This window comes from Equus asinus, chromosome 25 (assembly GCF_041296235.1).
Source record: "Equus asinus isolate D_3611 breed Donkey chromosome 25, EquAss-T2T_v2, whole genome shotgun sequence".
Classification (NCBI taxonomy): Eukaryota; Metazoa; Chordata; class Mammalia; order Perissodactyla; family Equidae; genus Equus; species Equus asinus.
The window spans coordinates 14,211,601-14,238,105 of record NC_091814.1 but is presented as its reverse complement, the minus strand read 5'-3'; the positions used below and the strand labels follow the sequence as shown (position 1 = coordinate 14,238,105).

Here is a 26,505-nt window from a genome sequence, read left to right as displayed (position 1 = left end):
AGCATGTGACTCGCTTAGGCCTAGAAGCCAGGACCCTTCCCCCAGTCACTTCCTCCCCACCCCACAGTGGCATGAAGTGGCAAGGTTGGGAGTGGCAGCCATACCTGTGGTATGTAGGGTAGCAGGGCTGTGTGGCATTGTGCCAGGGCCACATGCCCATCCCCAGACATTGTGTATGGCCTCCACTCGGTGCCCGTGATTGGAAGGTCAGGAAGGGCCCTGAGAGACCCAAAGTCGCAGAGGGAAGAGTGGCTTAGAGAGGAGAAGAGATAGAGAGGGAAAAGCTGGAGAGGCACAGAAAACAGAGGAGCCACCGGCAGGGGGGTGGGCAGGGAGAGGCACAGAGAGAGGATATGGAGTGGAAGCAAAGCCAATCACCTGCGGGCGGGTGGGGATGGGGAGAGCAGAACAGCTCTGCCCCAGCATGCTCGCACAGCCCTGTCCCTCTGCCTCTTGCTGGCTCCACTTGTCTGCAAGAAGGCGCTGGGTGGAGTGGTGCTTCAGAGAACGTTGCTTCTTACTCCAAACCTGCCCAAGGGGCAGAGCCCCAAGACAGACCAACATCCTGTTCTGTGCAGAGAAGTGTACACAGACGCGTGGGCCACGCATTTACCAAAAGGACACAGGATAATCAGAGGCGCAGAGGCACAGACACACACCCTCAGACTCTCGGTACAAGAAGGTCCCCAAAAGTTTCCACTCCACTCTTCCTCACACCCTATCCCCTTGTTAACCATCCTAGGAGTTGGAAAGTCCTTCTCTACTTCTAACTTTGTCCCTCTTCAGCCATTGGAGACTCTAGGAGCTACCCAGGAGCGGAGGTGTTGATGGTAGCAAAGTGTGAAGCTTCAGGGTAGGGCAGGAGTAGAGGATAGCGGGATGGGAGGGCAGGAGAGGAAAGGGACAGCTGCCTGCCTCTGCCTTCTCCACGCCAGGTGCCACGTGCACCAGGTGGGGGGAGTGGGCGAGTCACGAGGCCGTGGCGTGGCTGGCTCCTGCTCTGCTGTTTACCAGCTGGAAGCAGGAGCAGGAGGAGGTGCCAGGGAGCCTCCCCACTGCAGCCTGGCCCCTGGCCAGCCGGCCTGTTGGGTAACCAGGAGGGCCAGGCTCAGCTAATCAAACTCTGGGCTGAGGCTGTGCAGGAAAGAAGTGGCATCCAGGGCCTGCAGAAGCCTTGTCGTGTGGCCCTCTGCAGAGCCCTTCCTGGGTGCAGGCTCCAGTGCGGGACCACTCAGTCTGGGGGCACTCCTCCCAACTAGTGCAGTGTAGCATCTCTCCTATCCTCTCCCCTCCCCCTGCTCCTCTGCCTCCACACACTCCTCCGGGCCCGCCCGCAGCCCCCAACAGACCAGGACGATGCAGAGGCATCAGGCAGCCAGGGAATTCTAGAGAAGGGCAGTGAGGGGCAGGGGCTAAGCAGGCAGAGGCCTCAAGGAACTGAGGAATCTCTGAAATGAGTCTGATCTCATCCTGGAGAAGACGCACAATCCCCCTCAAGTAAGTCATCCCCTCCCCATCTCTCCCATCCCCGTCTCCCCTCTTGCTGTTGCCTGTCTTGATCAGGTAAAAAGCACAAGATTCTGAAGTCACAAAGACCTAGGTTCAAATCACAGCTCAACCACTTATTGTCCTTGGGCAAGTCCTTGGGCAGGTTGTTAATATCGTTGAGCTTCACTTAGCTTTTGGGTAAATCTGGAATAATTACATTTGCCTCATGGTGGATGTTGGAAGGATGGAAGGAAAAGCATGGATTTACATAAAGTGCCCGGCAAAGGGCCCAGCACACAGTAGGTGATCAATAAATGCTAGTCCCCTTCCCTCCACGTATCCTGTCTCCCCTCAAGGCTCCAAACTCAGTTCCTCTGGTCTCTCCCCTTGTCCCCTCCTGGTGCCAGGACACTCTGCCAGCCACTCCTTTCCCCTGCCTGCTGATGGGCCAGGTGCTCCCTCCCTCCTTCCCCCTCCCTCCCCTGGGCCCTGCTCCCTGCCCTCCTGGGCAGCCAGGGCAGCAAGGACGGCACCAAGGGAGCTGCCCCATGGACAGGGCCCCACAGAGACACCGCCGAGCCTCACAGGGTAAGAGGCCCCACAGCCCTGCGGGCAAGTGGCAGGGACTGCCAGGTGCTTCAGAGGAGAGAGAGAGAGATGGGAAGAGACTGGTCAAGAAGTGAGGAGGGGAGGAGCGACAAGAGAAGAGAGAGAGAGATGGACTGGCAGGGGAATGCAGGCCAGTGAGACAGGAGGAGTCCCCAAGCAACTGAAGGAGACATGGGGGGAGGGGCCCGGAACCTGACACGGAGGAGAATTAGGAAAAGGGGAGGAACAGGAAACACACGGAGGGGAAAGAAAGGGAGAAGTGAAGAAGAAAAGACAGGTGGGGTGGGGGAAAGAGAACAGAGCAAAGTCAGGGAAGTGAGATTAGTGAAGAGTCGAATGTGGGCAGACCTCCCAGGTATGAGCGCCCCTGGAAGGAGGTGAGGACACTGCTTTACTGACGTCTCCTGAGATGGCTCAGCAGGTTGGGCTCCTGAGCAGCAGTGGCTGGAAAGCTGGCCATTCCGCCTTCTGTTCATTCATCAGTGGAGGCACCTGTCCTGCCTTTGAGGATGACAGACAAAGGGTAGGGGGAGGAAGCAACCACACCCTGTCAGCTGCTCATGCCCGATAGCCTGGCACCTTCCTCCCCACTTGCCCAGGGGTATGGGGCTTCATTTCCGCAGAAAATGTGGGGCACTGGGCCAGCGCCAGGGGGGGACAGAGGGTCAGGCAGTGCTTGGCCCCTCTGATGGTCTAACTCAGAGACCCTCTGAGTAGGATCCCATGGCCACATGCTTGGTCAGCTGTGAGCACTGAGGGGAAAGCTGTGAGTTCCAGAGCTGTCAAGCTCCAGGGCCACCTGGTGGAGGAAGAGCTCCACTGCCCAGGCAAGGAAGGAGAGCAACCTCACCCCAGGACTGCTCTGAGGTACAAGGCTCGAGGCCAAAGAGATGGTGCCACGTCAGGGAGGAAGCTGGGTGGGGCCAGGCAGGATCAGCAGGAGGCGGGAGGGGCCGGATGGAGCCACTCCCTCTCTGGGCATTCCACCCCCCACCCCATCCCAGCAGAGCCCAAGCCTTCACATCCACTCACCCCCGACTCAGTCCAGTGGAGGAAGCCTGCCAGTGGAGAGCATCTCCTAGGGAGAGGCACAGTGTGTGTGTGGGAGGGAGGGTGTCCAGCATTGGACAGCAGAAGGAAAAAAATAACAAGAGAGAAGATTCAGAGGTTATGGAAAGGATAGCGGGCATAAGGCAGGGCTGCAGGGTTTTCTGGAACAGAAGACTGGCCCTGTGCTCTATGAGGAGCTGCTGTGTGGATATAGGAAATGGACTAAGGTCTGGCAGGGGAAGCCTTTTCCCAAGGGCTCCCTTGGCAGGAGTTTAATAAATGCTAACTGCATGAATGAACAACATTCTTGCTAAGGCCTTCCCCTCAGCAGCTGTCCTTCTGGAGGTCTGAGCATCCATGTCCACCCCATGTCAACCCACCTGTGTTCCCTACCGCCTGCTCTCCACCCGGACCAGCCACACAGCAGCGGCAGGAAGGGTCTCCTTCTCTGCAGGCTGGGGGGCCGGTGGAGCCAGGGCCCCGCGGAAGGCAGAGAGGAGTGTATGCTTCAGCTCATCCCTCCTCTTTCTCCAAACATCCTCACCACCCTCCTCTCAACCCCCACACCTCTGGGATTCCCAGGTGCTTTCAGGCACAGATAAGCAACCAAGAGATTTAACTCCCACAGAGGTTTCTCTCTGGCTGCAGAATATTTACTGTGCCCCTCTAATAGGCCGGGCACTATGGAAGGTTCTGGGAATAACAAGGTGAACAAGACCAAACAGGCCCCGCCTCCAGAGGGCTTACCATGGAGCAGGAAAATCCCCTTCATGGATAACGACATGGTCATAGCAGTTGGGTGGGGCGGTGGTGAGTGCCAGGACACCAAACACACCGTGTTGAGTTTGCGAGCATGAGGGCAGGGGAGAGGGGCATGCACGGCTTCTCCAAGGAAGAGACATAACTGGAAACTTGAAGGATGAGGAGAAGCTTCCTAGACTGAGAGGGGTGCGAGGGAAGGGCATTCCAGACGGAAGGGATGGTTTGGGGAAGTCCCAGAGGTACTGAGGAGCCTGGCACTTTTGAGGACCTGGAAGAGGGCCAATGTGACAGAGGGCAGAGAATGAAGAAAAGAGGGGTACTGTGAAGGGTGGTCCCGCCTTCTCCTCAGATGCCTGGTTCTGCTGGGAAGGAGTGGGGTGGGAATGGGGGCCTGCAAGTTGGGGGGAGTGTCTTTCGGTGCCCTGTGGTCTTCAACTTTTGACCCTGACTCCCTCTCTTCTCTTTACAGAGCTGCTGGCTGCAAAGAAGACCCACACCTGTGAGTAGAAGATTGTGGCAAGAACTGGTGCTGGGGTGTGGGGAGATGGGGAGGAATTCAGCCAGGGCTCTGGGAGGTTCGCTTAAAAGAAAGGCACAGGTTGCCCGGAGATGGAGGAGCCAGGCAGAGAAGGCTGGGCCTGGAGACGGGTGGAGCCTAGAAAAACAGGGGACATGGGGAGATGCAGAAAGGAGGGGGAAGGGTGAAAAACCCTCAAGATCAGGGCAATGGGGGAGATAAGGAAGAAGCCTGAAGAGTGAGTGGGAACATCACAAAGAAACAAGGAGAGAACAACGAAAAGGGAGATGTGGGAAAAGGAGAGGAGGGATGCTGGACAGAGAGGCACAGGAACTGAAAAGGGGTGGGGCAGAGTGTTGGGCCAGGGAGGAAGGGAGATGGAGAGCACGGGGTGGCAAGGGTGGCCTCAGGAACTCAGGAAGCCTGCGCCAGGCTTTGTGGCCACAGAGCCAGGTTCAGTGTTCATCTCTGTGGTTAACACATCCTGAGGTGTGAACAAGCCTGAGGCCAGAATGTGCAGGGCTGGAGAGCAGGAAAGCTTTCATCTCTGCAGGAAAGGCAAGGACCGGGATACTCTGGGTCCTGGGGCCCTGAAAGACTGAGGCTGCAGCATGTGAGAAGGGGCTAGAGCTCAGGAAGGACTTCCCAATGGATACTAGCAAAAAAGCATCTTCTCTAGGGACCTCTCAGAACATCAGATCTACCCTCCTAGTTTGTGGGAGAGGCTACTCCCCCAGAAAATGCACCCACTCCACCTCAGTCCCAAAGGTTATATCCCATGAGGGCCATGCATGCCCTTAACAGCCTGAGGGTACTCTGGGGAAAGCCTGCGTCAGCATTGGTTCCTGAACTGATGAGGACCACTCTGGGGCAGGAGAGGCCACTTGCATATCTCCATGGCCCTCCCTTGGATTACCTACCAGGTCCTCCTGAGAGCTCGCTGCTCTCCCTTCCACTGCCAAAATTGCTTAGAGCAGAGAAATCTCAGAGGGCAACAGCATCACCCTCCTCCCTGAACTCGGCAGACAGGGTCTGGGGGGCCATCCAGGACGCTACATCCCCCTGGGTGGGGGGTTGCTTTGCTCAGCACAATCCTGATGGGTGCCTCGCCTGCCCCTAGCCACAGGGCCCCACGGAAATGCTGAGCAGGGCCCTGGGAGGAAAGCGGGTCAAGGAGTGACGCGCGTGAGCTGGGGGAGGGGGAGCCAGGGACCATATGTGGGTGGGGGGAGAAGGGGGACTTTTGGAGCAGCTGGAACTGGAAGAGACTAAACTCCAATCCTACCCTTGACCCCTTACCACAGAAACCTCGGCCAGGACCACAGCCCTTATCACCTTCCCAACCCACTGGCCCTGTGCAACCGTACCCCCACCCCATGAGTGTCCTCATGAGAACCCAGACTGACAGCCCTGCCCCAACCCACTGCTCAGCTCCTGCAAGCCCCAGAAGGCCAGCAGGGAAAGGCCTGTTCCAGGCTGAGGAGCTGCCAGCATCTCAGCAAGATCAGAGACCAATCAGGAGGATTGGCCCAGAGACTCCAGGAGAGATTAAGGCCTCACCCAGGCCAAGAGGCTCTGAAAAAGGGGTTCTAATAGAGACGACCCCATGCAGGGAGGTACCCCCAGACCAAGAAAGGGCTTGATGAGTCAGGGGCCCTGAAAAGGAACCCCCCAAGCTGAGGTACCCCACAGAGCAGATATGAGGCTGAGAGGGCCTCTGAAATTGGTTGACCCCTCAGAAGGACCCCCAGGCCAAGAAACGCTGTAGAGAGACTCATGCCGGGAGAACTCCCAGGCTGAGACACCCTCAAGAGCAGACCTGAACCAGAGAAACTCTCCCATCCCTCAAATGGGATCTGGGGCCAAATAGCCTAGGTTTGAATCCTAACTCCACCACTTACTAGCTGTGTGACCTTGGGCAAGCTGCTTAACCTCTCTGTGTCTCAATTTCTTCAACTTTGAAATGGGGATAATGGTACCTACCTCATAAAGTATTTTTTGAGGATTAGATAATCCACATAAAACATTAAGGACCATTTCTGGCTCATAGTAAGCATCATCATCATCATCACCTGCATTCCAAATACAGCAGTTTTGCTCCTGAGGAAATTTCTGATGGAGACGGACTAACCCCTCCTGCAAATAGTGGGCAGTTGTCTGATGATTATTACTGCTACTATTATCATTTATTCCCCAGCCCAGGGCACATACTGTGTCTCCAGGGAGAGCATGAGCATGGTGCGTCATGGGGCAGCCTCCCAGACTGCACCTCACTGGGCACGGCTGTTGGCAGTCCACGGGGTCTCAAGTGGCACAAGCCACCAGCCCAAGCAGACATCCTGTGACTTACCTCTAGAAACATCCCTGTCCTGGGAGTCCCCTGGCAAAGAGGGTCAGGCTCGGGGGGTCCTCAGGGGGAGGGGGAGTAGGAAACTGGCCCCAGGCTCGTGTGAGCTCCATTCTGGCTCCCCAGCCAGAACTACCCTGTCGGTGGAAACAGCTTTTACCGCGTGTGGCTGTCGCATGTGGTTTTGGAATTTTCCAACGCCCCCTGTGATTGGCTGCCCCGCCCCTCACACCCTGCCCCAGGCCCAGATTGGCCACATGGGGCGCCTGTCATCTTACCCGCTGCACCCCAGGGGGGGTGAGGGGGGTGGAGTGGGGGGGTTGTCACTCGGCCACCTGTGTGGTGCGGAGCTTAAACCCCCCTGCCCAGAAGCGTTGGGGGAGAGCTAGGTGCCGAGCTGCAGGCTGAGACTCTGCTGAGAGGACCTGGCCCCGACCCCACTGCCAGCCGCGCCCCATCCCTGGACCACCCCCGGCTGAGGACAGGGAGCCAAGGCAGCAAAGCCGAAGGCTCAGCCATGAGAAGTAAGTGAATGGGGCCACCTGGGAGCGGGAGAAGCCTGGGTCTTGCCATCATCCCGGGCCCTCTGGAAAGGAAGGGTGACTTGGGAACAGTGTGAACAAAGCTGAGTGCTCTTTCCTCACGGGGTGGTCCCAGTCAAGGTCAAGTTCTGTTGGGAGATGGCTGGAGTAGTTGGACAGTCTCACTCCCCAGGCTGTTCTCCTAGAGCAGTGATAGTAAAGGGATTGTTGAGGAATCCTCTGTCATGAGCTTCAGACAGGGTCTGAGGTACCCAGTCCCCTCATTTTACAAAAAGAGACTGAGACCCAGAGAGGCCGAGTGCTTCACCTCAGATCACACAGCTGTAGTAGATGGAGGTTGGGGATTAACAGGTGGCCTGAACTCACTCTCCCAGCTCTCACACAGTGTTCCCCTCCATGCTCCAACCTGCCTGAGAGTGGGGTGTAAAAGGAGGCCAGAGGGGTTGCTGTGCCCTGAAGCAGCAGGACAGTGAGAGCAAAGCGAGGTCAGCAGGCAGAGGGGGTCAGAACCTCAGCATCCAGCCTCAGAGCCGCCAGGCTTTCTGCCAATCTAGGGACGTGGGAACCAAGTGGAATCCAGCCAGGGTGTCGTGTGTGTGGGTATGTGTGTGTGTGTGATCCCCCAGGTTCAGTCAACCCATTTGATACGGGGGATCAAGGCAGTAGAGATGGGAGCACAAAGTCTTCAGCTTCACCCACTTCCTGGCTTGGAGTCATAGGCCAACAGCTGGTGGGCGGATGTCTGGGGTCCCTGTGCCTTGTAGCAGAGCAAGGGTGGGCAAATCAGACAGTCCCTATGTTCATGTAAGGGAAGCCAGAGAATGTCTCAGAGCACAGGGCTAAGGAGGAAAAGGGAAGCCCCATGCCCCTGAGGCCTGAGGCAGCCCCAGCCCCAACCTGGGGTCTTCCCACAAGCCACAAGAGGGAGGCCATATTGGGTCCTGGAAAGACCCATGGACTGAAAGTCTAAAGACCAAGTTCTGGTGCCACCTCAGTCTCTGACTAGCCATGTAGCCTCAGCAAGTCCTTGGCTCCTGGTCTCTTCATCTGCAAAAGGGAGCTGAATTTAAAAACAAAACAACAACAAAACCAGCTATGAAGAGGTTCCGAGTTCTGAGGGCCCAGAACCAAGGAGAGAGCCCTAGCCCCCAAGTTAGGCACCCCCAAGGGTAGCGAAGGAAGCTCAGCTTTCCCAAAGGGTAGACCAAGAGGAGGCCAAGGAAAGAGTTCCACTTCCATGGGTGGTACGGAGATTCCAGTGCAGATGTCTGAGCTGGGGTGGCTCTGGAGGGGCAAGGAGAAGGCCAAAACTTCCAAAGGAAGAAGGGCCCATTGGAGCTTCGGTTTCTGTTCTAGCTTCTTCCCATCAGCAGCAAAGGTTGGCAAATTGACCTTCCCAGAAAAGGTTGCAAATTAGCAAATCCACCCTGAGAAGCAATGATTGGGTGTTTCAGAGCCTGGCAGGTGGGTAGGAATCCCCAGGACTGGCCGAGGGAGACGCTTGGGCAGCTGTTCACGATATCCCCCAACAGCTCCACCCAGGCCAGTAGGTAGGAGGCGGGGGTCTCCTCTAATCTGGGGGTCAGTGCCACTGGTCCTTCTCACTTGAACATCTCTGGGTCTCTCATAGCCCCAGGTTATCCGACTTACCCTTCTGGTGAGTGCCAGCTACCACCACACCCTCTGACCACAGCTGGGGCAAGTCAGAGCACTGGGGGCTTGGCACTGTGACACACCAAAAGACCAAGGGCCAAGCACACAAGGAGCAGAAGCAGACCAAGAAATAAAGAGAGATGCAGAGGCAAAACTCAAAGGACAGAAGATTTATGAAACACGTGGGGAGATAGTGATGTCCAGATGGAGGTATAAGTGGAGAAATACCAGGAGGGCCAAAACATTGCGGTGGGAAGACTGAGACAGAACTAGAGTGCCGAAGCTGGAAAGAAAGGCACACCGACGCAGGGGAAAACAGAGAGGAAAGAAGACTGGCAGTGGAGGGGGGACACTGAGTACTGATTGGGTCTAGGAAGGCAGAAAGTGGGAGGCACGGGTTTCATGGAGGTTCTGAAAGGAGGCCCAGGTTCCCTGCCGTGGTGACCTGCTGCAGAGTACATAGGAAATGCCTCCTAGCCAAAAAGACGCCCCAGCCAGCCAGAGGGAGGGTGGCCCAGTCATCTCACCCTGAGGGCATGGCTGGTGTGGAGCCAATAGGCAGAGGGCCTAGACAGGGAGGTGGGAGCTCAAGGTTGCATGGCTGTCTTTGCTGTGCCCTGATCTTTCTCAAGTCTCCTCACGATAATGAGGAGCAGTGGTCCAGAAAGAAGCCCAAGTCCCCGGGTGTAACAGATCTCAAGGGCCATTTGAGAACTTTACAAAGGGCCCCCTCCTTCTTTGCATCACTCCTGCATCTTTCTTTGCCTTTTCCTCTCTTCCCATTCTTAACAGGAATCCCAAACACCCCCAGCACAGGCACTGGCAGTTGGAGGTCCCAGCCCAGCGCATCACAGTGAAACATGGGTGTTGGTGTTGCTGCTCCTCCCAGGGGCTCCCTCCCCTTCCCCTGCCTCTGTGCCCCTGACTCAACCAGGGAACAGGGACTTTCCTATGCTAAGAGCTCTCCAAGGAAGGCAGCCCTGGGGTCTCCTCCTGTTCTCCATGGTAGTCCTTTCTGAGATCTAATCTCCATTCCTCCCACTACTGCAACGCTGCCCCTCTCCTGGGCCTCTGGGCTCAGAAAGGACAGAGATGTCTATTTTCAGGGAGGGATGGTAATGAGGCAGGGCCTCAGGGCCAGACCCAGGGTCTCTCAGGGTCACTGGCCTCTTGGAGCAGCAGAGGCCTCTGGAAAGGAAATGCAGCTCTGGAGGCAGGGAAGGCCGCTTATTGTGACGTCAAGGCTCCCACTCCTCAGAGCTTCCTCCTGGTGATTCATCCCCTCCCCCCATTCACTGGTTGTTTTCACTCGATTCTTTTGTTTCCCCTCCTTTCTCCTGTCCCAGACTGCGGGGGTGGCGGGGGCACCAGGAGGGGGTTTCAGGTGGCTGGCTGTCTTTCGTGGCTTTTCAAAACCCCAGACTCTCCCTCGCCCACCTGAGTTTTAGCTTCACTACTTTCCCAGCCCTGGGATCTGGGTGTCTCAGCAGAAAATTCTCGCCATGGGCTGGGAGGACCGTTCCCCAGGTAGAATTGCTTCTCTCCCGACCCCCACCCTCCCCTCCCCCTCCTGCTCCCCTGTGGCGGCACCCACCACCGTGGTTTCCAGCTTTGCAGAAGCTGCGGGAACTGAGAGCTGAGAAAGGAGGGAGGCTGGTGACAGGCTGGGGTACACAGGGGACCCCTGGCTGGAGCTGTGGTCTCTGTGGGGAGAGAGACTGAGAGTTTTGGCTATGGGGAGAGAGGAGGCCTAAGCTAAGAAAAGAGATGCATTCCTCTTTCCTATTACTCATTCATTTCTGCAGAGAGGTCTGCCACGATGTGTGGAAACCAGTCCATACCCCAAAGGAGCTGTGGTCTCCAGAGGAGTCCCAAGCCAGGAGCTCCGTTGGGATAGGCAGGCTGTTCCACCTTGGCCTTGGAAGCCTGGCCCCCAGAAGTGGGTAAAGGCAGGAGGAGGCTGGCGCCACAGAGGAAGAGTTGGGACAGAGGGAATAATGTCTCTGGATCTTTATATTAGACATGAGTCCTGGCTTTTTTTTCCATGGGTGTCCTTCCTGAATTCTGTTCTGAGCCCACCCGCCTCACTTCACACTTTTCCCTGCAACCAGGAACCTTATCCCCTATCCCATCCTCCTCAGTGCATTTGGGCATCTTATTCTTCTAGGGTATATGGCTTAATGGTCAAGGACATTGGCTCTCAAGTTACAGAGACCTGGGTTCAAATGCCAAATCTGCGACGTCTGGCTGTGTAATCTTAGTCAAGCCACTTACCCTCTCCTAGACTGTTTTCTCATCTGTAAAATGGGGACAACACAAGTAAGTACCTACTTCCCAGGGTTGTTGTGATCATTAAATGAAATATGTATATAAAGCCTGGCACAGAGTAAGAATTCAGCCAATGCCTACGTCTACCATTATTATTCCTCCTTAATCAATGTCCACTGGAGAAAAGGAGACAGAGAAGAGATGGAAGGCCCAGCTCTGACTGACCGAGCACCGGGAGGAACGAGGACCCCAGGGTTCCTGTCTGCATCCATTCTCCACCAGGGCAGGCCACGGTTCTGGGGTTTGAGGGGAGAGATCCCCCGGGTTGCAGGCCCCCTCCTTTGCTCCTACCACTTCCTCTCTGTGGTGTAGGTCACCTGGACAGGGCCCAGGGCTGGCTTCCTAGGGTGGCACAGGGCCAGGATCTGGATGCATTCAAAGAGCGTTATCAATGAATCTCGCAGCTGTGAGAAGGGTGAGATTAGACGAGGTTTGAGGGAGGGGAGGACACACTATCTTGCGTCTACCATATTTCCCCACATAGGAAGTGCTCATAGGAAGCTCCCTGGGGATCCTTCTGAAGCAATCCAGAAGAGATTTGTTTTCTTTTCCTGGTACTGTATCAGATTGACATTTTAGAGGTCACATGGGATGGCGGGGAAGACACAAGAATGAGCTGCCACCCCACCCTCATCCCCGAGAGGAGCAGCCTGGCACAAAAGCAGGAAGAGGGACTGAGTTCTTGCTACTTGCTACTAGAAAGTGTAGCCCGAGGGCCAGCAAGCTTGACCCAACCAGGAGCTTGTTCAAACACAGAATCTGGGCCCCCCTCAGACCTCCCGAGTAGGGACCTGCATTTTAACACGATCCCTAAGTGATCCTGTTTGAGACCCAAAGGGCTAGAGTCATCCAGTCGCTGGATGGTTTCAGGAGATATCCTGTGCCTGTGAGCATTTCTCTCTCCCTGGAATTAGAGCGTTTCCTCTGATGGGCCCTGGGAGAGAGCTACAGGGAGAGAGCAGCAGGTGAGGGACAAAGATCTCCCAGAGGCAAGGCAGCGGGTGAGGGAGCGGGCAGAGTGTGGGAGCTGTGCTGCAGGGGCTGGCCTAGAGGTTCCTGACCTTTGCTTGGTTCTAGTTCCTGGCACCGGCAGGCCCTTAGATGGTAAGTTCCTGGCAGGCCAGGCTCCCAGGCAACAGTTTGAGTAATCCTGTGATTACTCAGCTCCCCCTCCCCAATCTGGGTTCCCACCACCTGCTGCTTCAGGGCGTGGCTCAGGGGGGAGGTTTTGAAGGTGAGGTATCCGAGGTGTTTTTCAGCTCCTGCTCACCCCACCGCCACCTCTGCCAGTCCCCTTCCCGTTCTCTCCCCTCCCTTCCTCCACAAGTCACACTCCTGCGCACCGGTGCTTTCTCTTTGAGGTTTTGAGTAGATGGCATTGACGGGGGTACAGGTGGCAGGGGAAGGAGGGAGGAGTAGGATAAATGGGCCTGACAGTGCTGACAGGGTCAGCGGTTGGGCATGGGGCCAGGACACGAGTGTGGGGTTTTCTGTGTTTCTGCAGTTGTCTGTCCATCTCTGGATCTAAGTCTGTTGTCTCCTGGTCCTGAACCTCTTGGTGTCTCTAGCTCAAGGCTAGAGGGCCTGACCCTCCAGATCGGGACCTCTACCTCTACATGCCTGCTTCTGCGTACCTCTGTCTTGGACTATGTTTGGGGAGCGTGGGCGAATGGCTGGCCTTGTGGCTGGGGTCGAAACTCCCCCTAAACACGAGTATTTGTAAAGGGGGTCCCTGGCTGGCCACATGATCCTATGAGAAGGGCAAGGTCTTGGCGTCACTGTTGTGAAGTTCCTAGGGCCGGGACCAGCCGTGGGTCAGGCGTAGGGCAGGAGATGTGTATGGGTCACTCGTGTGGTCAGCGCACACACGCACACGGATGTGGTTCTTGGAGAAGGGAAGAGGCAGGGAGGCCTGTGGTTGACTGCTGGGCTGGAGCCCGAGTTCCCACTGTGGCTTGGCCTAATCTTCTTCCCGCTTACTTTTTTGGGTGACCCACGTTGGTTTCTCCCCTCTCTGGGCTTAGGGCCACTGAGGAGAGAGATACCACAGTGTTAGAGGGGAAGGTGTTGAGGAAGAGCAGACTTCTATTGGGCCTCAAATGCCCGCTGGGTTTCTTTGCCCTCAGCTCTGCTCAGTAGTAACTAGCTTTACCCAGATTTCTACATAGAGCTTTACCTCTTGCACAGTGCTTTCTACAGGTGATATCATCTAACTACTGTGCTACCTACACTCACCCCATGGACAGGCAATGGTATTTTTACCTTGGTTTTACTGACAAGGGAACTGAGGCCTAGGGAGTCTAAGTGACTTGACGTGCAGGTGCCCCTACATTTAATTCTGTCCCTTTTCCACTGTTCCAGGTACCCAATCTCCTCTTGTTCTTTTTTCCCCTCCATGCATCCCAATCTGCTCTCTTTTTTCCTTTCTTTCTTTCTTTTCTTTTTTTTGGTGAGGAAGATTTGTCCTGAGCTAACATCTGTTGCGAATCTTCCTCTTTTTACTTGAGGAAGATTGTCCCTGAGCTAACATCTGTGCCAATCTTCCTCTACTTTTTGTATGTGGGATGCCGCCACAGCATGACTTATGAGCAATGTGTAGGTCCGCACCAGGATCTGAATCTATGAACCCTGGGCTGCCGAAGTGGAGTGCACGAACTTAACCTCTACACCACCGGGCCGGCCCCCATTCCAATCTGCTCTTAATTTACTGGAAAGAATCTGAAAAGCTCACTTGCCCTCTGTCCTGGCTGATCACAGCTTACTGTGTGGGTGTTGGGCAGGCAAGTGGGGCTGGGGTGGGCAAGAGAATCGAGTTCTAATGGAGGAATTGCAGACACCCATGGGCCCTGTCCCCCATGAGGAGGCAACTGCTTACTCTGACTCAGCTCAAGGCTGGCCTGAGGGGGTGATGGTTTAAGGATGATGGAAAGAATATTTTGGGGAGTGGTGGGCAAGCCGTGGTCACCCTCCCCATCTCACATCAGCAGGCCTTACACATGACCAGTGTCCAGGCCTAGGCCAGAAGTGAGCTCACAGGAATCTGGATTCATCCTACGGGCAGGCTGACCCTGGGGACGGGAGATGGGTGGGAGACCTGTCAGAGATGAGAAGGGGCTGAGGTCTTAGACCACTTTTATGGCCTGCTCCACCCCAGGCCTCCCCCCTCGGAAGGGAGGCAGAAGGTCAGTGATGGCAGAGAAGAAACCCATATGCCCTGGGGGGTGACAAAAACCCCCGAAGTAGCAGGGACCCCAGCTCTGCCCAACTCCCCTTCAAAGATGGGCTGGGGCAAGGGCAACTGCTGCTCCCTGAACCTCAGTAGAGAGCTGTGGGCCTTGACAGGCACAGAGCAAAGGGGGGGAGATGAACCTGAGGCCAGCAGCCAACCTCTGTGAAGGGAGTGGGGCAGGCAGAGGGGCCAATGAGCTCAATGGGAGGGGGGCTTCCTAGTGCCCAGTGAACAAACACTAACATACAAAGACGCTTCTGTGCACGCTGGCTCAAGGAGACATGCCCCTTGGCTCACAGATCACATGTGCCTTGCATATGTACACACAAAAACATACCTTCACACAGGCCCACTGATGCGTATACACCAAAAGTCATGTACACGGAACAGCATAATGGAAAGCTCAGAGGCAATGGGATATAGACCCAGCTCTGGAGTAAACTAGCTGTGTGAACCTAGGCCAACCACCTTTCCTCATCTGGCCTATTCCTTCATCTATAAAGGATGGGAAAGAGGTTGAACAGGACCGTCTCTAGTCCCAGCCAGCACTAACATTCACAACTGGTGCACCTAGAGTTGGATGCAATGGCCCTCCCACCCACATAAGCATACATGCTCTTACGTGCTGACACACACACAGCCAAGCTCTCTCTGCTCTGGGGCCAAGGGCCCAGGAGCCCTGTTTGACCTTCTCCCTGGCTCTCAGGCATCCAGCAGAGCTGGCTCGTTGAGCCCCACTCTCCTGGGCTCCATCTCTGGCTTGTCCCTACCCTCTCTGGCTCTGTTCTGAGGACCCTGACCCCTTGGCCTCTGGTCTCTGTTGCAGCCCTTGCTTCACAGAGCCTTCACTGCCTGGCTGAGGATGGCTGTCCTCTCTACCTGGCCCCCAGGTGCCTCTTGCCTGGTGCACATCTTCCCACCATGCCCAACACTCTGCCCATGAAAGCCAAGCCCCGGGGTCGGGGGTGAGAGAGCCCAGAGGAAGCCCCCTGGGCGGGAAGCAGGTGTTCTGAAGCAGTGAGGACTCCTAGGTCCCCAGGCGGGAGGGAGGCAACTGGAGCTTTTCAACTTGAAGGGCTGAGCAGGTGGCCTCTGCAGCTGCTTTTCTGCCTCCATAGAGCTGATACAACTCCTAGCCACTCCGCAAAACAAAAAAACGGCCTCCACAGATCCTTTGCTGAGCAGCATTTGGCACATCACTTCTTTCATTTTGCAAGAGGGAAACAGCAAGCTGGAGCTGGGTAGGGAAGCAGGGGAAGCGCCATGTCCCTGTATCTGCTGCCCAGGTACACCGGGTTGGGTGCAGAAACGGTTCCTGGCTGACCTCCTGCTATTTCTCTCTTCCAGCACAAATCGAAGTGATCCCTTGCAAAATCTGTGGGGACAAGTCGTCTGGCATCCACTACGGGGTTATCACCTGTGAGGGGTGCAAGGTGAGTGCACGCACATACACAGTCCCTTCAGAGATGAGGAGAAGGGCCCAGTGGCCTTGGTTCTGACCCCAGGGATGGTCTCCTGAGGCAGCTAGGGAGCTGCCAGGGCGGTACCTTACCTGGAGGGCCCTGCACACAGGAGGACCTTGTCTTAAGCTGGGAAAGTGATTGCTGGACACATTGCAACCATGCTAAGGAATGGAGGAGAGAAAACTGACAGGTGGTAGGATCTGAAAAAGCTGGGACCAGAGCTTGTGATCAGCAGCCTTGGTCTCCACCTGCCTTCCCCAGGGCTTCTTCCGCCGGAGCCAGCAGTGTAACGTGGCCTACTCTTGCACCCGTCAGCAGAACTGCCCCATCGACCGCACCAGCCGGAACCGATGCCAGCACTGCCGCCTGCAGAAGTGCCTGGCCCTGGGCATGTCCCGAGATGGTGAGGCCAAGTGGGCAGCCCCCTGGGGTTTCCCTGGAGTCTCCAGAGGAGCAGGCTGCCCAGCTGTGCTAGACAGGGGTTAACCTGTAAAAAGGCCCTTCCAGCGGTCTGCTCTCCAGCCCTCGCTCTAATGGGCCCTTGTCTCTTCCACTGTCCACTGTGCGCGCAGGCAGGCTGATTTCATCAGAGATCTTCAGTTCCCAACTCTAGGCTCTACTAAAACAACCCTCCTTTTCCCGATGTCCCAGATTCTTCATTTTCTTCTTCCTCAGAATGGATTCTCCTCACTCCATTCCCCTCCGGCCCAGGCTCCACATCTTCCCGCCTGTCTCATTGCCCTAGTTCTAGCTCCATCTCCCTTCTTGCTCTCCATTCCCATCTTCAGACACAGGACTGTGGTGGGAATGGAACCAGGATTGGCCTGAGAACAACCCAGAAGGCATGAGGTGGGGAGGGCTGCTGTGTTTGGTGCCTTTCTCCACCTTCCTCACCCACCACCTCCTTGCAGCCCCCCATCCTACACTACCCCCCACCACAGAAGGAGCCCAGGGTGGGGCTGGGGGAGGCACGAGGTGATGAGGAGCCAGAAGGTGCCTGTCAGCACTTTTCAGTGCCCAAAATAACAGAGTGAAAGGAAACACGCCGGGGTGCAAAGGGGCAGGCGGAGCGAGGGGCTGTGCCCCCACACCTGGGAGGGGTGGTGGGGGGAGTGAAAAGGCAGGAAAGAGAGAGCAGAAGAGGATGTTAGAAACAAGCCGCGGAGCCTGGGTTGGGCTGTGGTGAGTATCTAGGTCACCAGGGAGCCTGCAGGCCTGACCACAGGGAGACCTGTGTTCTCGGCTCTCCTCTTCCTCCGACCCTCCTAGACAGGCGAGGTGACCCCAATACAGCTTGAGGCCCCCTACTCGACCGCCCCCACCCCCAATATCAGGAGGCCAGATTCCTCAGTCCAGACTCATTACTGGAATTCTGCCACTCTTAGATGCTGGTTTGGAGCTGGGAGAGGTTTGCTCAGGAGACTGAAACGGCTGGGCTGGATAGAGCCTAGAGCCAACAAGAGCGAGAGGTGGGAGGGGTCTGAACAAAAGTCCCCTGAAGGGAGGTTTTCAGGCAAGAGTGGAGAAGCTCTGCTTGGAGCCAGCTATGCGGGCAGCAGCAAGTTAATCCTGTAACAACCGAAATGCCTTTTGACCCTGCCCGGTCCCTTGTCCTCCTGCCACAAAAACTCCTGATTCCCCGACCACGTTCAGCTGTCAAGTTCGGCCGCATGTCCAAGAAGCAAAGGGACAGCCTGCATGCCGAAGTGCAGAAGCAACTGCAGCAGCAGCAGCAGCAGCAGCAACGGGAACAAGCAGCCAAGACCCCTCCTGCAGGAGGCCAAGGAGCAGACCCCCTCCCCTGCACCTTGGGGCTCCCGGATGGGCAGCTGCCCTTGGGCTCCTCGCCTGACCTGCCTGAGGCCTCTGCCTGTCCCCCTGGCCTCCTGAGAGCCCCAGGCTCTGGGCCTTCCTACTCCAATAGCTTGGCCAAGGCTGGTCTCAATGGGGCCTCATACCACCTCGAGTACAGCCCTGAGCGGGGCAAGGCTGAGGGCAGAGAGAGCTTCTATAGCACGGGCAGCCAGCTGACCCCCAATAGATGTGGACTTCATTTTGAGGAACCCAGGCATCCTGGGCTTGGGGAACCCAGACAGGGCCTGGACAGCTACTGCAGCCCCGGTTTCCGCAGCACCACAGAGGCACCTTATGCTTCCCTGACGGAGACTGGTAAGCCGCTGGGGAGGCGGACAGGGTGGGGAAGATAAGGGAGGGGCTTCCAAGAGAGGGGCCCTAGTCAGCACCCGCTGTAAACCAAACATGAACCCAAGGGAGTTGAGGGGTCCAGGCAGAGGAGTGCCCTCTGTACGGGTAGGGTAGGAGCTGGCTAAGATCGAGCCAGTGCCTTCCTCCTCTGGCCCCAGAGCACTTGGTACAGAACGTGTGTAAGTCCTACCGAGAGACGTGTCAGCTGCGGCTGGAGGACCTGCTACGGCAGCGCTCCAACATCTTCTCCCGGGAGGAGGTGGCCAGCTACCAGAGGAAGGTGAGGCCAGGAGACCATGCCGGGAAGGGAGGACATCCCGCCACCACTGGCAGAGTCCAGAGATGGCCACCTACGCACACAGGTGGGCTGGGGTGAGGCAGGGTATCACAGATAGACACAACAAGTGTGTGTACCCACTTTCAAGCATGGGGGGTTTTGTATCCAGACCCTAGCAGATGGATGAGAGCTTTCCCTTAGCCCCTATTAGCATTTTACCCGGCCTTCATCCTGCCTCCTCCACCACCCAGGCCTTGGTGTACTCTACTTTCTCCTCCTCTGTTGATGATAACAATAGTCAGAATCCTCATCACCGTTCGTTAAACACCCGTTCTTTGTGCCAGGCACTGTGCTAAATGCTTTACATAAGTTTTCCTCAACCTTACAACAACGAACCCATGAGGTTGGCATTTTTTTTCTATTTTTAACGGACCAGGAAACCGAACTCAGAGGGTGAATAGACTTATCCAGTCACAGAGTAGTGGAGCCAAAGGCAAATGCAGATCCATCAAGCTTCTCTCTCTTCTATCACTCTGACAACACCACCTGCTCTAAAAACACTCATTTGGTGCTGAACTTTTGCTTCTCTAGGTTATTAAGAACTTTGGATATGTCCTTTGGTGGGTCGGGGGGGTCAGTATATCCTTTTCAACCTCAATAAGATGCAAACTCTTTGAGGGAAAAGCTGTATCTCAAACGTTTTTTCTTCCCCCATGACCCCTAATTCAGTGCCAGTGGCTAGTCGGTGCTCAGTGTGACCAAATGGAGGGAATTGACCCCGAGTTTGCACTTGTGCTACGAATAGGCTAAAAACACCAGTGTTGAGAATGTAGGAGTTCAGAACCTACCCACAGCAGTTTATCAGTCTGGGCTTCCAGGGGCTTGGGAGGGTCAGAGGTCATGAAGAGGGCTACAGTGGGACCCTCTTTCTTCCCTGCAGTCAATGTGGGAGATGTGGGAACGCTGCGCCCACCGCCTCACCGAGGCCATTCAGTACGTGGTGGAGTTTGCTAAGAGGCTCTCAGGCTTTATGGAGCTCTGTCAGAATGACCAGATCGTGCTACTCAAAGCAGGTGCCCAGGGACTGTGGGCAGGCCTAAGGGGAGGGGGGACAGAGCATGGAATGGGGCAGGGCTGAGTGAAGGGAGGTGGCGTAAGGACCATGAGGGGACAGAGACGGATTCCTGGCTTTGCTTGACACCATGCCTGCACCTTTTTTCCCCACTCCCCAGGAGCAATGGAAGTGGTGCTTGTCAGGATGTGCCGGGCCTACAACGCCGACAACCACACAGTCTTTTTTGAAGGCAAATACGGTGGCATGGAGCTGTTCCGAGCCTTGGGTGAGGGGCAGGGGGAAATGAAAGAGTCAGATGCCAACCCCATCTAAAGCTTCAAGACCCAGGGCACCCTCTTTTCAAGGCAGATTGCCCCCTCAGCTCCAAACACCAAGAGGGCAGCTGTCCTTGGGCACCATGGCCTCACCCACCTTGCTCATTCTTTAATTTCCACTCCATCAGGCTGCAGTGAGCTCATCAGCTCCATCTTCGACTTCTCCCGCTCCCTGAGTGCCTTACGCTTTTCCGAGGATGAGATTGCCCTCTACACAGCCCTTGTCCTCATCAACGCCAGTGAGTGCCGCTGGGCTTGGGTAGAGGACATTCAGGTGGTGGGGGTGCAACTGATACTGAAGAGTCTGGACGTTCAGATGTGGTTAAATCTGGGAAATTGCTTTAAAGAGAAGAATGAGCCCCACCCAATGTTGCTGTAAAATAAAATGAGTGAAAATGAAGATTCAGAGGAGCCTGAGAGAGGGAAAAGAGCAGCACAGATGGGGCTGAAGGAGTGGGGAGACGTGAGGAGGAGAGGAAGTGAGCCATCTCCTGGAGAGAAATTAGTCTGCCGTGAGTCCAGGTCAGTGATTCCTTTGAGGCCGCACATCAGGATCACCTGGGGAGCTTTAGAAAAGATTGCTGTTTGGGTCCCACACCCAGAGTCTCCGAGGTCATTGAGCAGCCAGAGCACCAGAATTTTTATCTGCCTCCTGCAGGTGATTGTAATGTGCCACCAAGCTTGAGAATCGCTGCTGTGTGTGCACTAATTTTAAGACTGTATGCCATTATGGCAGGACTCTGGACATCCACTCCATGAGAATGGAGTAGGCTGGGCTGAGCCAGCTGAATGCTAAAGTATTCAGAGAACCCTGGGAAATGGGTCCAGCTGCTAACCTGAGTTTGCAAGTCCAGGTTATCAGTCTTGTGGGGCAGGCCCTGTGGCTGAGTGGTTAAGTTCACACGCTCTGCTTCAGTGGGCAAGGGTTCCGCCAGTTAGGACCCTGGGCGCGGACATGGCACCACTCATCAAGCCATGCTGAGGCGGCATCCCACATGCCACAACTAGAAGGACCTACAACTAGAATATACAACTATGGACTGGGGGGCTTTGGGGAGAAGAAGGAAAAAAAAAAGATTGGCAACAGATGTCAGCTCAGGCACTATCTTAAAAAAAAAAAACGATTATCAATCTTCTGGCTCTGCCAATGAATACAGAACTAAACATGACTTCTGGCTATTTTATGGAGCCAAAGCAAAAGGTGGTTTGTATGTTGAAGTTAACTACAGACTACTGCAGAGGCCTTGATGCTGGCCTAGGCGGCTTCAAGAAGGCCGTCTCCCATCTGGGGCCATTTTTGGCCAGGGGGTGGGGGGGTCTTTTCCAACCTTTTTTTTTTTTTGCAACAGTAGAATCCTAATTCCTAGCACTGAACGGGCTATGTGAAATGTCAGGGTACAAGGGAGAAGGCAGCTTGGAAGTTCTCACCCCTTTCATCTCTCCCCGGTTTTCCTTGTTAACAGCTAGCCAAGACCATAGCCTCAGAGCTTACCGTTATCAAACCAAGACACACACACGCACACATACACACACACGCGCTCAGCTGAGAAGGCCTCTATCAAGCACAGATGTCCAAAATGATACACCCTTTAGGTGGAAGTTAATGTCCATGTTCTTTCTTGTTCTCACTATGGTCCCATCCCCTCCTTCAGACCGGCCAGGACTCCAAGAGAAAAGGAAGGTAGAACAGCTGCAGTACAATCTGGAAATGGCCTTTCATCACCATCTCTGCAAGACTCATCGCCAAGGCATCCTGGCAAAGGTAGGAGCAGTCCCTGGGGTACAAGAGGTCAGGCCCAGTCGCAGATCTGTGACATCAGGGCTTGTGAGGGCCAGGGTTTGAGGGTCCAGAGGAGGAAGAGCTTGAGGGCCCTATTGTGTTAGAGAGCTTGCAACAGCAGTGGGAACTAGGGCAATGAGCAGTCACTTCTATGTGCGTGACGATGGAAAGTTAGAGAGCCTGGAATTGGGAGGGACCTCCAGGGAACAATTCAGTTTAATACAGCCAGCACTTACCCAGCACCTGCTTGTACCAGGCACTGTGGAATGGAAAGATACAAGATGCATTCTTGTCCCCACCAAGAGTTTGTAACCTGGTTTGAAGAAGAGACTTGTGTACCAACAACTCTCATGTAGAGGAGAAGGTGATCCGTGATATAACAATAACGCAATTAGCAATGTGCTGTCACAGATAGGCTGTCTCTTCCAGGGGCAACTCAGTCAATAGGACAGGTATTAAAGTCCCCGTGTAGCAATAAGGAGACTTAAGTGACACAATTGGTAAGTGATAAAAGCAAGATTTAATCCCAGTGCTCTTTCCACTGTATCCCTGTGGCCCTTATATATTACTTTAATAAGAGAGATTGGGGAAGGGTGATGAGAGCATCAAAAAGGGATTAAAAATAATTTGGGAGTAAAAGGAGTGGATCATAAATGCTTTCTAGAGAAGGTGGCATTTAGACTAGGCCATGAAATACGTAAGATTTTAACAGATATTCATGGCTATGGGGCAGGCATTCTGGGCTTAGGGGACAATATGAGCAGAAATAAGGACACAAAATAGTGCATCTATGGAGAATAGCTCAGGTGACATTTTGACTGAAGTATAAGATCAGAAGCTGGGATAGACTGATGAAGCAGGGGAGTAGCAGAAGATAAGCTCGAAAATTAGGTCAGATAGCAAATCCCAGAGGACTTTCAATGCCATATTAAAGAGTTAAGGCTTTATTTCTGGGCAATGGGGAGCCCCAAAGGGTAGAAGAATTACATCATCAGAGTTCTTATTTAGGCAATTTAATTTGGAACCAATGTAAAGGACCCATTTATGTAATCATTCAAGCAACAGGCCTTTGCTGTGTGCCAGGCACAGTACCAGGTGCTGAGGATACAGAAATGACTTAAACAAGAGTCTCTGCCCTAAAGAATTTCAAGTCTGGTAGGACAGACTAGAAGGAGGAGAGACTGAAACCTGGGAGAGCAGTTGGAAAGCAATCTGGTTGGATCCACCTTCAGAATGCATCACCTCCCACTGTCACGCCCTAGCTATCAGTCCTCACTTGGACTGTTAGAGCCCTCCTAATTGGACCTCTGCTCCACCCTTGTCTGTCTTACAGTGGCCACACAGCGCTGTTCTCAGTCCTCCTATAGCTGCCCATCGTGCTGAGAATCAAATCTAGAGTCTGTGTCCTGCCCCACCGCCTTGTGATGTGACCCCTGACTTCTTTGCTCACCTCATCTCCTTCCACGACCCTTTCAATCACCTGTTCCAACAATGCTAGCCTCGTTTCTATTTCTTGAACACATCACACACAGTGGCATCTCAGGGCTTTTGTACCTGCTGTTCCAGCTGCCCGAAAGGTTCTTCCCCTAGTTTTCCAAATGGCTTGCTCCATCCCTTCATTCTAGAGAGGTGTTCCCTGACACCCGCCCCCCACCAACCACCAACAAAAGCCCTCTACTCCTCACCCTGCTTTATTGTTCTTTAAAGAAATTTTCTGACATTTTGTAAATTTGTTTTCTGGCTCCCTCACTAGAATATACATTTAACAAAGGTAGGTATTTTATTTTATTTAATTCACTGATGTATCACCACAACCCATCACAGTGCCTGGCTGAGTAGGTTCTCAGCAAATACTTCTTGAATGAATGAATGATTGAAGCTATTGCAACAGCCCAAAGTAAACCAATAGAAGTGAAGAGGGTGAATTCCTGAGATATCGAGGGACCCCGTGCTGCCTGTTTTTCCCTGACTGCCCCTTTCCTAGGACACTAAGCTGGGGAGATGTGGGGTGATAGCTGGTGAGAGGTATTTCTAAGCCTCCCTTGGTTATAGAGGAAAGTGCAGAAGATAAATCGTTTTCTCAGCCTTTCTCCAGTGAGGCCTCCCTGCCTCTGTCTCCTCAGGGGTCTTGGCCTTTTTCATTTCCCCCCTGGCTGAGTGCTGGCAGTGTTGGGTACCTGCTTGGGAAATTGTTCAGTTCAAACAGAGAGTTACTGAGCATTTACCATGTGCCAAGCATCACTATAGTACAGAGGATACAGAGAGCGAGAGGGACCCTACCCAAGGAGTTTAAACCTAGGGTGGGAAGGCAGACAAGTTGGATCATTTTCCTAAAATGAAGTTTAACTGCTGCCCAGAGGGAAGCCCAAAAGAAGGGGCCTTAATCCAGGGGGTTAGTTAGGGAAATATTTCCGGAGGAGGTGATACTTGAAGGTGAGTAAGAATTAGCCAAGCGAAGAACTGGAAAGGCATTCCAGGTGAAGGAACAGCATCAACAAAGGCAAAGAGGCATGTGACAGCATATAACACAGAGTCACAGAATTTCACTATTATAAGAACATGAAGTGTGAATTAGAGAGTCTTTAACAGGGTTTGTTTTAGGAGTATCAGGAACATGGTTTGGGGGTTTCCCTCAGAAAACATGCACCTGTCATGCATGCATCAGCTCTCACTAGCCTCTAGTTTCCTAAACATGTACCCCCCTACCAATGGGATCTGGCTGTCCCACAAGTGCCCACAAAGCAAGGAGGGTTACCCCAGTCCAGAAAGGACTAGATGACCTCTTTGCCCTGGCGAGAGAACTGAAGCACTTACCCTCCTTTCCCGTTAATCCATCTCCAGCTACCACCCAAGGGGAAGCTTCGGAGCCTGTGCAGCCAGCATGTGGAAAAGCTGCAAACCTTTCAGCATCTCCACCCCATCGTGGTCCAAGCTGCTTTCCCCCCACTCTACAAGGAACTCTTCAGCACTGAAATGGAGTCACCTGAGGGGCTGTCTGAGTGACCTGGAGGAGGGACTCCTTTCCCTTCCCTGGAGCCTGCTGGCCTACCTCCCTGGACCCCTCCCACCCTCGGCCTTTTCCTTTCTTGTGCCCCCTGGAGGGTGGTCCCTGCCTGTTCTTTGGGGGTGAGCAAATACGGAGACTGGTTTTCTGCCCACAGGCCTACCTGGTAGTGAGCCAAGAGCCACGGGGCGGGGATGGAGGAGCACCAACTCCAGCCTCAGCTGTGTTCTGTCTCCTTTCCCATGCCCTGTCACCCCCAGCTTCTGGGAGGCCTGGGGTGGGATATAAGGACCTCTAGGAGGACAAAGGTGTCCACAGGACAACATGGAGATCCAGGACACCCTGGGTGAACAGAACTCAACTCTGGGCTCAGAAGCTAAGACTAGGCCTTTGAAATACCTCATTGCATTCCCCTGTGGGCTTCAGCGGTGGGGGGAGATGCAGCAAGCTCAGAGACCGGTGCTGAAGCCCAGGAGGACCTGTATATAACATGAATCTGGATGTCTAGATTTTCTGCCTTCCCCCTTCCTCCCAGCTCAGCAAGCAAGTGTTTGGGCACCCTGCCCTTTCCCTGGGGTCTAAAAACTACTGGATATATGGAGGGTAGGGATGGGACAGGGGTAAGGGGCTGGGGATAATTTTTTTATGGGATTTGGGCATAGGGATAGGGTACAATGAAGGCCAAGAGCATCAAAGACAGAGAGAGAGAATTAGAACTCAAACCTCTTATGTGCACTTTAAAAATAGACTTGAGGGGTTAGCACAAATCTGATCAGAGACACACGTCCATATACAGGTGAAACACAGACTCAACCTGCAATTACGCAGCTCTACGGTCACATTTAATCTGACACGATCTCTGTCTTCCATGAGGTCACATATCGGAAGAACTTAGTGGCCTCAGGGAAGAGTTCCAATCCTGAGGGGCCCCAGGACATTTCCACGGTGCCCCAGTCCACCAACCTTAGGCCGGGGGTTGGGGCCAAACTCTATCCCAGCTCTAGCCGTCTTCTATCACAAGAAACCATGAGAGAAACAGGGGTGGCTGGACACTGGTCAGCCAGAAGGCCAAGGACAGACCCTCAGAGGATTGTCTTGACCCTGCCCTCCAGCCCTGCTGTCGTCATGGAGAAGGGAAGCAGCTGCAAAGCCACCACTCTGTGGCTGGGGACTCCCAACTCCAGTGGGGAGACAGAGACACAGGAACAGGGCAGAGACCTGTTCTTCAGCCGCAATCTTGCCCAGAACTTCTCTTGGCTTTATAAATAGCTGTGAGCCCTCCTCTGAGGGATAAACAGCAGGTGATGGGGCGGGGGGGGGGGGGGGTCCTCTCAGGGGAGGGCTTTAGTTGGGTAAACATAAACCCCAAATTGTGCCATTCTTTATAAAATGATTTTAAAGGCAAGAGGTGTGTGTGTCGGGGGTGAGGGGGGCTTTGAATATGGTTACCTACCTGCTGCTGTCTGGTCTCATTCTTGTATGGGGACCCAGGTTTCCAGCCCAGCAATCCACGGGCATTGTAAGGATTCTAGCCCCCTGAGCAGTCCCCCAGGGAGGCTTGGGAGCTGTTGCTCAGGAACCCCCACCGAAAGAGTCGCAGAACGTGCTCCACAGCAGACGTTCTGGACTGAGAACTTTCCCCACAAATGATACCCACAGGGGACATTTAGATTGAGAGGTTACACAGAATTGCCCCACATCTGGGAGACTGAAGACAGCCTAAGGAAGGTGCTTGGCTCCAGAGCTCCCCAGAGGGAATCAAGATGTCCGAGAGACCCTCGTGAGCTGCCCAGCTGCTTCTACTACCCAACCCCTCCGGGCTCCAGAGCCTCCCTCTGTGCTCCCTCCCCCTCATTCACCCT

The 26,505-nt window shown here is 54.5% G+C and overlaps 1 protein-coding gene across 6 annotated transcripts; it reads left to right on the top strand.

The window, feature by feature from the left end:
- The first annotated feature begins 1,976 nt into the window (after positions 1–1,976).
- Positions 1,977–26,479, top strand: RORC (RAR related orphan receptor C). Of its 6 annotated transcripts, none has more exons than XM_070496926.1 (12): positions 1,988–2,076; positions 4,379–4,408; positions 7,143–7,297; positions 15,873–15,958; positions 16,250–16,391; positions 17,642–18,157; positions 18,352–18,473; positions 19,411–19,543; positions 19,703–19,810; positions 19,988–20,098; positions 21,512–21,621; positions 24,481–26,479. In XM_070496926.1, exons 3-12 carry the CDS (start codon positions 7,291–7,293, stop codon positions 24,640–24,642), a joined length of 1,497 nt encoding a protein of 498 aa, XP_070353027.1. In that variant the 5' UTR covers positions 1,988–2,076; positions 4,379–4,408; positions 7,143–7,290; the 3' UTR covers positions 24,643–26,479. The 6 variants fall into 6 exon arrangements, with proteins under 6 accessions (XP_014723657.1, XP_014723658.1, XP_070353027.1 ...); XM_070496927.1 differs by having other exon boundaries at positions 19,703–19,774; positions 24,481–26,041; XM_070496929.1 differs by lacking the exon at positions 7,143–7,297 and adding an exon at positions 11,136–11,287 and having other exon boundaries at positions 2,008–2,076; positions 19,703–19,774; positions 24,481–26,041.
- The last annotated feature ends 26 nt before the right edge of the window (positions 26,480–26,505 follow it).